Here is a 14,008-nt window from a genome sequence, read left to right as displayed (position 1 = left end):
AGAGGGGTAGGGGCGATTCCCCTGCTGCCAGGCACAGGGGTCTCACTGGTTCTCCCGCACAGGGCCTCCAGCTGTGGAGGTTTCGATCTGACTCCTCTGACTTCGGAAGTGTCGCCTGGTCTTTTGCCAAGGGATGGATGACGCCGACTCACCAGCGCCGGTGCAGAGGGTCCTAGCAGCCAGCGAGGGGGCCACTGAATTCCTCTCGCTCATCGGTGGGTGCTGCTTGGGGTTCTGTTATCCGGCGGGGTGAGGGGTTCGCTGCTCAGCCACGGTCGCCCCCCGTGATGGAGGGGAGCCTGTGAACGGCAGCCGACGTGACACGTTTCCAGCCGCTCGCCTGGCCCCCAGTGGCCCCGTGCACAGCCGTGGTTGCTGCCGGATGGGTGCGGGAGGTAATCTTGCTGAAAGAGACACGCTTTCGAGCACCACGGCGCTCGTCCTCGGGGCTGGGTACGTGTATGTGTGACTTTCCTGGCAGAGTCGTGTCTGGCCGTGAGCATCTGACGGCAGAACCTGTCCAGCGCTGGTGTGCCAGGGGTCTCAGGCCCCGGCGTATTTACTGGCACCCGTGATTCCGGGATGACGCGGGAGTCTGGTGCATGCCATGTGCTTAGCGTGTGTGTGAGACCATGTCGTTCTCTAGTGACTGGGCCCAGGGACTAGAACAGCCTGTGATTTACAGCTAACGCAGCTACTCCATGGCACAAAGGGTAGAGGCCTGTCTCTGGTGCAGACCATCCCAGGCTGCTCCAGAGTGTCACCGTCTAACAAGCTAAACTATTACTGTGTTCCTTTAAAAGATCATTGGGTGACGCACTGAAGAGCCAGTCTCCTGTCTGGCTTCCCATCTGTAAGGGATCTTTGCTGGGCTCCCCAGCCTGCCTTGACTCCCCCTAGTCCCCGCTGTGCTCTGCAGAATAATAACAATACTTTGCACTTATGTTGGAGGATCGCAGGGCCCTTCCAGCAATAATTAACCCTCAACAGCCCTATGAGTGAGGGGTTTGGGAGGCAGGAGACTTGGATTCTGTTCCCAGTCCCACAGACTCACTGGGCAAATCACGTCCCCCTGCTGTGCCTCTGTTTTCCCCATCTGTGAAATGGGAGTAATGAGACTGCTCCCTGGCACCGAGGGATTGTGGGGAGAGTTGGTCACAACATGTTTTTTTTCCCCCCCTATGGAAAATATCTGTCAAGTTTTTGGTGAGACATTGGAATCTGACCCTGCTGCTGCAGTGTCTCTGGGGTGTTGTAGATGGGATGCGTCCTGCTCCTATTCTCCTCTAGTGTCTGGGCTCTCTGGTCAAACTACATCTCCCATGATGCACCATGTCTCCCCTCTCAGGGAGGGGTGCATCAAGGCAAATAGGAGCGTGAGTCTCCCAAACTACAACTCCCAGGAGGCACCCCAGGAAAGGAACTATTTCCGTTTTCAGGAATTCCGTTTTTTGATAAAGAATCAAAAGGTGGGAAGCAGTAGGCACTTTTCGTGAAAAGTCAAACACTGAATTTTCAGTTTCCATGAAAAAATTTTCAACTTGCCCTAGTTGTGAGGCTCAGCTAGTTCCAGTTTGAGACCCTTGGGTGGAAGCTGCTGAGTGAACTCCGAGTATTATTATTTTATTGCTATTTTGTTAGGGAAATACTGTCATCCCATTTTATGGTGGGGTAAACTGAGGCAGAGAGCGAGAGGTCAGATGGCAAGACAGTTATAGAACTAAGAACAGATCCCGGGACTCCTCGCTCTCAGAGCCCCCTCCCTCACCTCAACATCACACTCCCCGTCAAGAGTCAGGAATAGAACCCAGGAGTCATGACTCCCCACGCCTCCTCCAGCTGCCACAGATGCTGGAGTTGATCACATTGCTCAGCATCCCACGGTGTATTCTTCTGGTTTCACTTCTGCTTGAGATGCTGCTGTGGCTGATACCCCATCTCTTGAGGTTGCTGTGATTTCGATTTCAATGGCGCATTTGTTGTGGCTTTCACTAAATGCCAACTTCCCTCCGGTTGCCGCGAGGGATGCCGACTCGCACCTGCGTCTTTCGTAGATTTCAAAGATAGGGGAAGGCTGGGTTGGGACCATCCCCAGGGGTCAGGGCAGGATTGTCCTTCACAGAAATCTCAGTGTTAGCAAATATTTCCTGCTAGCCTACCTGTCCCTTTGCTTTGCCCCATCCCAATCAATTTACAATCACCGTGAAGATAATAAGGTGATAAGTAATAGCATGGATTTGTCAAGAACAAATTGTGTCAAACCAACCTAATGGCTTGTTACCCTGTCAAAAAAAGCTTTGTGGATGGGGGGGAAGCGGTACACATAGTTTATCTTGACTTTAGTAAGGCTTTTGATACTGTCTCACCTGACCGTCTCCTAAACAAACTAGGGAAATACAATCTAGTTCGAGCTACTATAAGGTGGGTGCATAACTGGTTGGAAAACCGTTCCCAGAGAGTAGTTATCAGTGGTTCATAGTCTGGAAGAGCATAACGAGTGGGGTCCTGCAGGGATCAGTTCTGGGTCCGGTTCTGTTCAACATCTTCATCAATGGCACAGAGAGGACACTTGTGTAGTTTGTGGATGATACCAAGTTGGGAGGGGTTGCAAGTGCTTTGGAGGACAGGCTTAAAATTCAAAATGATCTGGACAAACTGGAGAAATGGTCTGAAGTCAATAGGATGAAATTCAATACGGACAAATGCAAAGTCCTCCACGTAGGAAGGAACCATCAGTTGCACACATACAAAATGGGAAATGACTGCCTAGGAAGGAGTACTGCGGAAAGGGATCTGGGGGTCCCGGTGGATCACAAGCTAAAGGAGTCAACGGTGTCAGACTGCTGCAAAAAAAGCAAACATCATTCTGGGCTGTATTAGCAGGAGTGTTGTAAGCAAGACATGAAAAGTAATTCTTCCGTTCTGATTAGGCCTCAACTGGAGTATTGTGGCCAGTTCTGGGCACCACCTTTCAGGAAATTAAAAGGTACAGTACCAAAAGTGAAATCCCTGCGAGCTGCGTGGAAACTTTTTAAAGACACCATAATAGAGGCTCAACTTAAATGTATCCCCCAAATTAAAAAACATAGTAAGAGAATCAAAAAAGAGTCACCGTGGTTAAACAACAAAGTAAAAGAAGCAGTGAGAGGCAAAAAGGCATCCTTTAAAAAGTGGAAGATAAATCCTAATGAGGAAAATAGAAAAGAGCATAAACTCTGGCAAATGAAGTGTAAAAATATAATTAGAAAGACCAAAAAAGAATTTGAAGAACAGCTAGCCAAAGACTCCAAAAGTAATAGCATATATTGTTTTACATACATCAGAAGCAGGAAGCCTGCTAAACAACCAGTGGGGCCACTGATGATCGAGATGCTAAAGAAGCGCTCAAAGACGATAAGGCCATTGCGGAGAAACTAAATGAATTCTTTGCATTGGTCTTCACTGTTGAGGATGTGAGGGAGATTCCCAAACCTGAGCCATTCTTTTTGGGTGACAGATCTGAGAAACTGTCCCAAATTGAGGTATCATTAGAGGAGGTTTTGGAACAAATTGATAAACTAAACAGTAATAAGTCCCCAGGACCTGATGGTATTCACACATGGGTTCTGAAGGAACTCAAATGTAAAATTGCAGGACTACTAATTTGTCATCTGTGACCTATCATTTAAATCAGCCTCTATACCAAATGACTGGAGGATAGCTAATGTGACGCCAATTTTTTAAAAGGGCTCCAGAGGTGACCCTGGCAACTACAGGCCAGTAAGCCTGACTTCAGTACTGGGCAAATTGGTTGAAACAATCATAAAGAACAAAATTGTCAGACACATAGATGAACATAATTTGTTGGGAAATAGTCAACATGGTTTTTGTAAAGGGTAATCATGCCTCACCAATCTACTGGAATTCTTTGAGGGGGTCAACAAGCATGTAGACAAAGGAGATCCAGTGGATATAGTGTACTTAGATTTTCAGAAAGCCTTTGACAAGGTCCCTCACCAAAGACTCTTAAGCAAAGTAAGCTGTCATGGGATAAGAAAGAAGATCCTCTCGTGGATTGGTAACTGGTTGAAAGACAGGAAACAAAGGGTAGGAATAAAGGGTCAGTTTTCAGAATGGAGAGAGGTAAATAGTGGTGTCCCCCAGGGGTCTGTACTGGGACCAGTCCTATTCAACATATTCATAAATGATCTGGAAAAAGGGGTAAACAGTGAGGTGGCAAAATTTGCAGATGATACAAAACTACTCAAGATAGTTAAGTCCCAGGCAGACTGCGAAGAGCTACAAAAGGATCTCGCAAAACTGGGTGACTGGGCAACAAAATGGCAGATGCAATTCAATGTTGATAAATGCAAAGTAATGCACATTGGAAAACATAATCCCAACTATACAGATAAAATGCTGGGTCTAAATCAGCTGTTACCACTCAAGACAGAGATCTTGGAGTCATTGTGAATAGTTTTCTGAAAACATCCACGCAATGTGCAGCGGCAGTCAAAAAAGCGAACAGAATGTTGGGAATCCTCAAGAAAGGGATAGAGAATAAGACAGAAAATATCATATTGCCTCTATATAAATCCATGGCACACCCACATCTTGAATACTGCGTGTAGATGTGGTTGCCCCATCTCAAAAAAGATATATTGGAATTGGAAAAGGTTCAGAAAAGGGCAACAAAAATGATTAGGGGGATGGAACAGCTGCCATATGAGGAGAGATTAGTAAGACTGGGACTCTTCAGCTTGGAAAAGAGGCGACTAAGAGGGGATATGATAGAGATCTATAAAATCATGAGTGGTGTGGAGAAAGTGAATAAAGAAGTGTTATTTACTCCTCCTCATAATACAAGAACAAGGGGCCACCAAATGAAATTAATAGGTAGCAGGTTTAAAACAATCACAAGAAAGTATTGTTTCACAACGCACTGTCAACCTCTGGAACTCCTTGTTGTGTTGTGAAGGCCAATACTATAACGGGGTTCAAAAAGGAACTAGATAGATTCATGGAGGATCGGTCCATCAATAGCTATTAGCCAGGCTGGGCAGGGATGGTGTCCCTAGCCTCTGTTTGCCAGAAGCTGGGATTGGGTGACAGGGGATGGATCACTTGATGATAACCTGTCTGTTCATTCCCTTTGGGGCACCTGCCATTGACCACTGTTGGAAGACAGGACACTGGGCTTGATGGACCTTTGGTCTGATCCAGTATGGCCGTTCTTATGTTCTTATGAAAGATGTGGACAAATTGGAGAAAGTCCAGAGAAGAGCAACAAAAATGATGAAAGATCTAGAAAACATGACCTGTGGGGGAAGATTGAAAAAACTGGGTTTGTTTAGAAGGCTGAGAGGGGACATGAGACTAGTTTTCAAGTACATAAAAGGTTGTTAGAATGAGAGAGAAAAATTATTCTCCATAACCTCTGAGGACAGGACAAGAAGCAATGGGCTTCAATTGCAGCAAAGGAGGTTTAGGTTGGACATTAGGAAAAACTTCCCAACTGTCAGGGGAGTCAGGCACTGAACAAATTGCCTAGGGCGGTAGTCGAATCTCTGTCATTGGAGGATTTTAAGAACAGGTTCGACAAACACCTGTCAGGGATAGTCCTGCCATGAGTGCAGGGGACTGGTCTAGACTTCTCGAGGTCCCTTCCGGTCCTACATTTCTATGATCGTTCTGACTGCAGTACTGCCTTCCCCCTGCAGCATGTCAGAGAAGCCATCTCACCCCTTGGCATTTACATCCTTGAGATATTTGCGGACCCTTCCCCACAACCCCTTGGCCAAGCGAGACAGAGCTTGTTAAATCTCTCCTCCAGTCCACTGATCAGCCCCTCTCACTCTTCTCTGAACGCCCTGTCACGTAAACACACTGTTGTTGATGTGGGTGCACCAGACAGACTTCCATCTCCGTGGCGTTACTTAGGAGACGGGCGGCCTTGTGGCTAACGGACAGGACTGAGAGTCAGGACTCCTGGGTTCTCTTCCTGGCTCTTGAGGGGAGCAGGGTCTAGTGGTCAGAGCAGGCACTAGGATTCAGACCTTTTGCTCTATCTCAGCCTTCCTGTGTGACTTTAGGGCAAGTCCCTGCCTCCTGCTGTGCCTCAGTTTCCCCATGTGTTACATGGCACCGTAACACTGACCCTGCCTTGTGGGTCTCTGAGGCTTTACTAATGGACGTTTGAGACTCTTGGTCAGGCAGCAGGAGGGAGGAGTAGGGTTGAGTTTTTGTCTGGGAGGAGGCATCTGGCCGTACTGGGGGGAATGGATGGAGCCCCCGTCGGTCTGCGTGTGGCAGTGATTTGCTGTCGTCGTGTCCTGTCTCCCAGGCGCGGAGGAGCTGAGCCCCTGTCTCTTTGCGGAGTCGCTGGTCATGGTCTCGGAGAGCGGCCAGCCACTCGGGCACTTCTCAATCTCGGTGCAGCCGGCCTGCTACGAGGAGCAGGGCGGGCAGGAAGAGGACTGCTACCTGGTCCATGCCGCCAGCCAGGGCACCATCAACGAAGTGCCCTGCGGCTCCTCCATCACGGGTAGGCCGAGGAGGCGCCGCTGAGCTGGTGTCTGCAAGGGGGAGTGGGCTGGGGCAGAGAGACACCCGCTATGAGATGCCAGATGGGCCCCGATTTCCCACCCCCCCGGCCCCTCTTGCTCTGGTGAGGTCCCTCATCCCAATCCTCTTGGCCCCACGTGCCGAGAAGAGGTGCAAGTGCTGCCCAGTCTTGGCCCATTGGCTCTGGCAAGAGGCAGAAGTGGCTGTAAGGGCCTGGGGGGGAGTAGGAGGGGGGGTTGCTCCTGGGGATCGCTGTCAGCCTCAGCACCTCCAGGCCTGACCCTCGCCAGCTGGCCCACACCTCCTTCCAGCGGTGTGGCCTGGAGCCCTGCACCAGCGCCCCTCAGATCACCAGGTGACGGGAGTCTCTCACGGGCGCGATAAGACCTTGCACCTACCAGCGCTCCCAGCCCCCGCCCGCCTGTGGCCAGGGCACCGGGGGACCACACCCTTGCCCCCTCCAGCATGGAGCAGGCAACCATTAGGACCCCCCAGGAAACTCCCTGCATTAGCCGCCAAGGAGGAACGACAAGTGAAAATGGGCCGGGCCGTGGCATGGAGATCCGGATACGCAGTTCTGGGCCTGAATGTGATTGGCTCCCACCAGCGCAAACAGGTCACGGGTGCTTCCACCGCCAGCTGGAGCAGGTGGACAAATAGTCCCTCCCTGATGGTCCTGTTATTCTAGCAGGGACATATCTCCGCTGGGATCCACCCCGGAGCGCCCATGTCCAGGGGCTGGGCAGCGGCAGGCAGACGGGGCACTGGGACTCCATGCAATACTGGGGAAGCCCTGGGCTCCCGGGACATTTCCAAGACACCTGCAATCAAGGCTGGAGTGACCAGGCCGGGCCAGCGGGCGGGGAGAATGGAGCTGATCTGGGCTGAGCGTAGCTTTTGTTTCCTCTCCATCAGCTTACATATCAAAGCGGCTGGAAACCCTGGAGCAGCATCAGCAGGAATACGTGAAGGTAACTGCCCGCTCCCCTGCGGTCGCCGGCAGAGGGCAAGATAAACCTGCTGTTATCCGGCTCCTTTGCAGCCTTTCCTTCCCCGAGGTAGATCTCCAGACAGTTCTCTGGCCCCTCTCTGGGTTGGAAGGAGCTGTCATGGGACTTACCCAGTGAGTCGGGGTTCAGCTGGGATTAGAACCTGGATCCTGCCTGCTCCTAGCCCCCGTGCTCCAACCACTACACGGCACAACCGCCTCGGTGTCCTGCTGCTGCCCCCTGCTCGGTGTTTGTATGTTTGTAGGCAGCGCTGCTGGCGGGGTGTGTTTCTCTCTCCCTGTTCTTTACGGGGTAGCTGGCTCCGTTCCCCTCCAGGCGTCACCGGCCCCTGCTGCCCACGGCCAGTCTCCGGGCAAAATCGTAGTGTTCGCAGTGGTTCCTGCGCTGCGGATGATTGGCAGAAGAGACCTCTGGGCCCAGCAAGCCTGTCCCCTGCTGTCCTGGGTCAGATCGCCGGTCCATCCTGTCCCCAGACACCCTGGATCTGGTCATCGCCCCGGCTTCTCTGCCAGCACCCCTCCTTGATCAAACCATTGGTCTTCATGGCCTGGCACCATGCCTTGAGCCATGGCCAATACCTGTATCTTCAGAAGGTGGAACCTCCCATGATGCACTGGGCCAGTCATACAGTGCTGCCCATGGAAGCATCCTTCCTGACCCTTGCGGCACTGAAGCATGAGGGTTGGTCCCCCTCTCGCTGGGCGTTTGAGGGAGGAACAAGCAGGTGAGCCGCTCTGGCTCCAGACTTCACTGAGAGCAAATAGATGAGACCCCAGGAGGCCGGATTGTCCCCCGAGGGGATATGCCCCCAACACCCCTGGCCATAGCAGCCTACGCCCTGCCAGGTCCTGCACCCCTGCCCTGCATACCTCACTCTGCTGTATTTGCTCCCGCTTGCAGTTCAGAGCCCACCCCCTGGACAGAAAGACCCACGTAGTGAAGCGCGGAGGCAGGCTGGTTGTCACGAAAATCATTGAGGAAGGAGAGGTGAGGCTGGGGGTGGGGGGGGGGTCACGTCTGCAGGGATCTGAAAGCCTGGCTGGCTCCTTGTCCCCGTCTGCAGAGCCCTGGGGTGGGGAGCTCCCTATGGGGCTTCCCCTCACCCCCATCCCACACACCAGTTTGTCCTGAAACGCTCTCAGCCCTGCTAAGCCTGTTCCACGGGCTGCGGCTGTCCCATGGCCAAAGAGCAGGGGGCGCCATTGCCTGCGCCAGTCCCTGGCTCCCATTGCTGGGCTGGCGGAGATGGGGGGCAGAGATGGGGGGCAGGTCTGGTTGCACTAACAGGGCAGCCTCGGGGGCTTGCGGGGGGGGGGGTGCTCTGAGTCAGCAGCCGGGGTCGGGTTCGTGGCCCCCAGCCTCGGAGTGGGGATGGCAAGTCTCACTAGGGGCGCAGGTTTCTGGGGGGAGAGATGGGGGCAAACCTCTAAGCACAGGGCCCCGCTCATCCTAGGGCTCCCTGCCTGGGTCCCTGAGCAGGAGGGGGCCTCCTCTCCCAGCAGCGGTTCAGTCTGCGTCATGTGCAGGGCCAGCCGGGGGTCTCGGGAGCTGAGCTGCCCCCTCCCTGGGGCACAGTTGTTGCCAGTGAATTTCTTTCCCCCTCTTGTTCCCGTGGCTGGGGGTGCAGGCTGATTGCCAAGCCGGCCTGGGATGCTGGGTCCTGAGGATCCCACGGGCCAGGCTGGGTCCCCATCAGTCCCCATCTCTCTGCAGCACGAGGTCCAGACCCAGAGCGTCTCCTACAACTGCGCCTCCCTGCACGGCCTCATCTCGGAAGCTGCCAACTTGCTGGTTCTGCGGGTGCTGGCCAGGCGAAGGGCCGTGCCCCAGAACACCACCTTCCTGGCCTTCGACACCGAGGCCCGCGTCTGCACCTCCACCTACGTGAGTGCTGCCGAAGCTGCCCCCCACCCGGGCACAGCCGCACCCGAAAGGGCCTGCCCCAGGGTGGGCGGTCGCCCTGCCCTGGGGGCAGGACTAGGGGATCCTGGACCCTGATGGTGGGATCTGGGTGGGGAAGGGGCTCCTAGACAGTGGGGTGCAGGGTGGGTGAGCAAACTACGGCCTGGAGCCCACATCCGGCCCTTCAGACATTTTAATCCAGCCCTCGAGCTCCCACTGGGGAGTGGGCTCAGGGGCTTGCCCCACTCCACACGGCTCCCACAATCAGCAGCATGTCCCCCGCTCCAGCAGCCAATGTGTAGGGGCAGCCAGGGGGCTTGGCACGCTGCCCTGCCCCAAGCACATCCCTGCAGCTCCCATTGGCAGGGAACTGTGGCCAATGGGAGCTGCAGGAGCGGCGCCTGCGGATGGGGCAGAGCGCAGAGCCGCCTGGCTGCGCCTCCGCGTAGGAGCTGGAGGAAGGACGTGCTGCTGCTTCTGGGAGCTGCTTGAGGTAAGCGCTGCCCGGAGCCTGCACCCCTGAACTCCTACGCCAGCCCTGATCCCCCTCCTGCCCTCTGAACCCCTTGGTCCCAGCCCGGAGCACTCTCCTGCATCCCCAACCCCTCATGCCCAGCCCCACCCCAGAGCCCGCACCCCCAGCTGGAGCCCTCACCCCCTCCCATACCCCAATCCCCAATTTCGTGAGCATTCATGGCCCACCATACAATTTCCATACCCAGATGTAGCCCTCGGGCCAAAAAGTTTGCCCACCCCTGGTTTAGGGGGATCCACTGGGGAGGGGGTCTGGGTGTGGGAGGAGAATTGGGGGTCGTGGTGGGTTATCAGCTGAACACAAGCTCCTGGTATGACGCTGTGGCCTAGAGGGCTAATGCGATCCTGGGCCGTATAACTGAGAATCTCGAGGAGGAGCAGAGACGTTCTTACCTCTGGATTGGGCACTGGTGCGGCCGCTGCTGGAATCCGGTGTCCAGCTCTGGGGCCCTCCGTTCAGGAAGGAGGTTGATAAATTGGGGAGGGGTCAGAGAAGAGCCAGGAGAATGATGGAAAGGATCAGAGAACCTGCCTTGTGGTGACAGACTGAAGGAAGAGAAGAGAAGGCTAAGGGGGGACATGAGCCCAGTCTGTAAGTATGTACGTGGGGAACCCGTGTTCCATACTGGGCACTTGGGGCTGGCAGGGACCGGTCAAACCCGAGCCAGTGGCTGGAAGTTGACGCCAGACACATTCAGGCTGGCAATAAGGCGCCCGTTTGTAACAGCGAGAGGAATTCGCCACTGGAGCAATTTCCCAGCCGTCGTGGTGGATTCTCCGTCACCGACAATTTCTGACTCAAGAGGGGCCTGCCCAGGAATAAAGATTTGGCCGCTTTTGGAGGGGCACTTTCTGTGCCCCCCGCAGCCAGAGGAGCTGGCTTCCTCCCCTCCCCCGTGGCTGGAGGAGCTGGCCTTGGAATCTACAAATCTGTGACCTCCCTCCATGCCCCCCCTGCAATATCTCCTGGCCTGTAGCAGCTGGGGGGGTGGGGGGGGGCACTGCCCAGCCTGAGGGTTAAAAGGGCTTGTCCTGTTCCTTGCTTCTCTCACAGTCTCTTCCTTTGCAGACCGCCATGGGCTTCCAGAAGCAGCTGGTGGGCATGACGGAGGTGGAGGTGTTTGTGATTGAGAGGGCCGTGTGCCCGGACGAGGGCATCCCCATGACCTGGCAGTTCTACTTCCTCTCCGACGGGTAGGAGAACCCAGCGGCCCATCACCCGCCCGAGCCCTGCTCGGCTCCCGGGGCCCCTCCTGAGCTCTCGCTCTGCGGTGGCAGTCCCTGGCCGTCCGCCTCTGCCCTCCCTGGGGCCTGGGAACAGCCTGCCTGTGTCCCTCGAACGCTGGGCCCCATCCTGACCCTATCCCTCCCGGGGCCTCGGCGGGGGGAGCCTTGCTCCAGGGATTTCCAGAGGTGGGCTTGCTTCCTGTCACTTATCTCCCAGGGCAACGGCTTCAGATTTAGTCTATGGGGGGGCGGGTGGGGGGTTCCGGATCCTGTCCCCCAGCCCCGGAGCCAGTCACCCCCTTTGTTTCTAAAAGGAGATGGGCTGTTAAACCTCCCTGGATCCACGCTAGGGGAAGTGCAGTTCCCTGGGCCTCTCGCCCCGCTCCCGCTGCCAGCTCCCCTCCAGCCTTTGTGGGCCTGTGCAGACGGCAGCGGGAATCAAAGCCGGGACCTTGTCGCCCCGCAATCTCCGTTCGCTGTAGGGCTGCCGTCTGCCATGGAAGCCCGTCCACTAGAGGGCAGCGCGAGCCCATCCCTCCCTTGGGCTGCTCTGATGGCTGCTGAGCCGGAGGGCGCCCCGGGCCGGGCCGTGCAAGGTGTCCTGGCGCTTGCTCGCCCTCCGTCGACACGAAGGGGTGACGGCGGCGCAGCCAGGAGCCAGCCGCATTTGGCCCCTTGGCCGGGGAGGAGACCCCACGGCAGAGAATCGTCTGGCCACACAACTCCAGCTGCCCCCAGAGCGGTGGCGCCCGCCCACATCCCTGTACATACAGGGGAATAACGAATCCGCGGCACCCGTCTCTGCGCCAGGCGCAGGGGCTCCCAGGCGCCCGTGGCGGGCGGCCCCACAGCCAGGCACGGGGAGGTAGAAGGTAACAGTGTATGACCAGGTCCTTCACCCGCTCCTCTCCATCACCCAGACATTTGGCCCGTCGTGTCCAGGTTGGGTCCCCGGCCACCATGCTGCTCCAGCAGCTGCCCGTTCTCATTGATGTAGGTAAGGAGCCTGGAGGCGGTCTAGGGGTGGGGATAGTGTCATGGGCCGGGGAAGGGGGTCCCATGGTACGAAGGGTACCTGGGTCTGTGCCACAGCTCTCTGAAACAAGACTCCTTCTGATCTGGTTCCAGCAGCGGCTAGTCCCTCCCCAGGCTGCGGATGTGCTGTCAGACTGGGTGTGAGGGTGTGTGTCACAGAGCGTGGGACACACGGGTGTTGGGAATCGCAGACACTCACCCTCTTCTGCCGTCGCTGACCCAGGCACCGGTGGGACCGGCTTGTGGCAGCACTAAGAGAGCTGGCCAGCGTGCGTCCCCGCTGCCCTCTGTGGCGAGAAATTGGAACCACCCCACTGTGTGTCAGAGGCCCCATACTGCCAACAGCTAGTGGGGACTCCTTGAGCTCACATCTTGGAGCGGGAGGCTCTGGGGCCCAGACCCTCAAAGGTAGATAGGCTGCTCACTCCCGCTGATTTCAGTGGGGCCTGGGCTCTCTCCCTGCTGCTGCCGTGAGACGGCACAGGGCGTGCAGAATAGCGGCGAAGCTGGGAGGGGGGCCAGGGAATTGGTACAGCGGAGAGAGCCGGGTTAGCCCCTCCGGGTGCTGCTGGGCATGAGACACACGCTGGGCTCCCTGAACCCCGTTTTCTGAATCCCGTATCGTGAGACCTGCCTGCTCTCCCCAGATGAAGTGGAGCCCCGGCCCGTCTTCAAGAAGAAGCCCCTGGACTGGGAGGAAGACGTGCAGCTTTACTCCCAGTTCCTGGACAGGAAGGTGAGTTGGGGGCTGTGCTGAGGTCGGACCAGCTGCCCCCAGGATGCAGCTCCTGGCACGAGGGGGGCGGCCGAGGGGATGTTACTGGTCCAGCCTGCAGTGGAGATGCCTGAACGCTGGGACCTGATAGTGCCGCAGCATGGGAGAGGTGGTACCAGATTTGCCCGTTACTTTGGGGTACGCTCCTTTATTCGGTAAAAAGCAACAGAGGGTCCTGTGGCACCTTTAAGACTTTAAGTCTTAAAGGTGCCACAGGACCCTCTGTTGCATTATACAGATTCAGACTAACACAGCTACCCCTCTGATCCTTTATTCGGGTTACTCTTCGGGGCGGGGGGGGTGTTTCTGTACTTCTATCAGTGTACTGCTTGTGTCACGTGTGTTTTCATATGGAGCTCTACTTCTCCCTTCTGCAAGTCCCCTCCCAATGGAGCTATCCTGCAGGGCCTAGGTTCCCCAGGGCTGGGTTTCTCCAGCCCCAGGAACGAATGAACCCACACCCACACATACATTAACAGAGCAAGTCTGAGCGGACCGGGTCAATCAGCACTGTCAAGCTGACCTTTTATCTGCCCCTGGACTCACCGGGCTGGAGGAAGCAGCACTTTCAAGCTGTTACCCTTATGGGTCCCAGATTCCGCACGTTCCTATCCCCACTCTCCCAACACAATGGTACTGGCAGTAACCTACTCGATGAGCAAACCCTACAGTATTTTGGGCGCTGCAGGGATCTTTAGCTTAGGTAGAAGAAGCGTTGCTGCAGACTGAATGGGGGAAGCTAAAAACACCAAAGAGTAAAGTTCAGCGAGAGAGAGAGAAGCAACCAACTTAACCATAAAAGTTATTTATTGAATACTAGTGATAACTACACAAGGAGCCTAAACCACCATAACATACATTATTAAAGGTTAATACCTAAGGTAGAAAGGAAAACAGAGAGAGAGAAAGAGGGGGGGATCTCACCGCTCCTTGAAGCTTGAACTGGTCGGGGTTCCCAGGTGATGGTGGTAGCGGAGGGTCA

General features: G+C 55.5%; 1 protein-coding gene across 1 annotated transcript; it reads left to right on the top strand.

The window, feature by feature from the left end:
* The first annotated feature begins 133 nt into the window (after window positions 1-133).
* Window positions 134-13,008, top strand: CATIP (ciliogenesis associated TTC17 interacting protein). Its single transcript, XM_026647727.1, has 8 exons — window positions 134-215; window positions 6,323-6,523; window positions 7,459-7,514; window positions 8,454-8,540; window positions 9,267-9,437; window positions 11,059-11,183; window positions 12,137-12,213; window positions 12,899-13,008. Exons 1-8 carry the CDS (start codon window positions 134-136, stop codon window positions 13,006-13,008), a joined length of 909 nt encoding a protein of 302 aa, XP_026503512.1.
* The last annotated feature ends 1,000 nt before the right edge of the window (window positions 13,009-14,008 follow it).

Source organism: Terrapene carolina, unplaced genomic scaffold (genome assembly GCF_002925995.2).
Source record: "Terrapene carolina triunguis isolate 2854851 unplaced genomic scaffold, T_m_triunguis-2.0 Scaffold62, whole genome shotgun sequence".
Lineage (NCBI taxonomy): Eukaryota > Metazoa > Chordata > Testudines > Emydidae > Terrapene > Terrapene triunguis.
Note: the sequence above shows the minus strand (reverse complement) of the source record. Positions and strands in the feature narration are given on the sequence as shown.

Coding starts and splice junctions, on each gene's coding strand:
- CATIP (XM_026647727.1), top strand. CDS start 134: ATGGATGACGCCGACTCACCAGCGCCGGTGCAGAGGGTCCTAGCAGCC. Junction 6,524..7,458: donor CTGCGGCTCCTCCATCACGG/GTAGGCCGAGGA, acceptor CCTCTCCATCAG/CTTACATATCAAAGCGGCTG. Junction 7,515..8,453: donor ATCAGCAGGAATACGTGAAG/GTAACTGCCCGC, acceptor TCCCGCTTGCAG/TTCAGAGCCCACCCCCTGGA.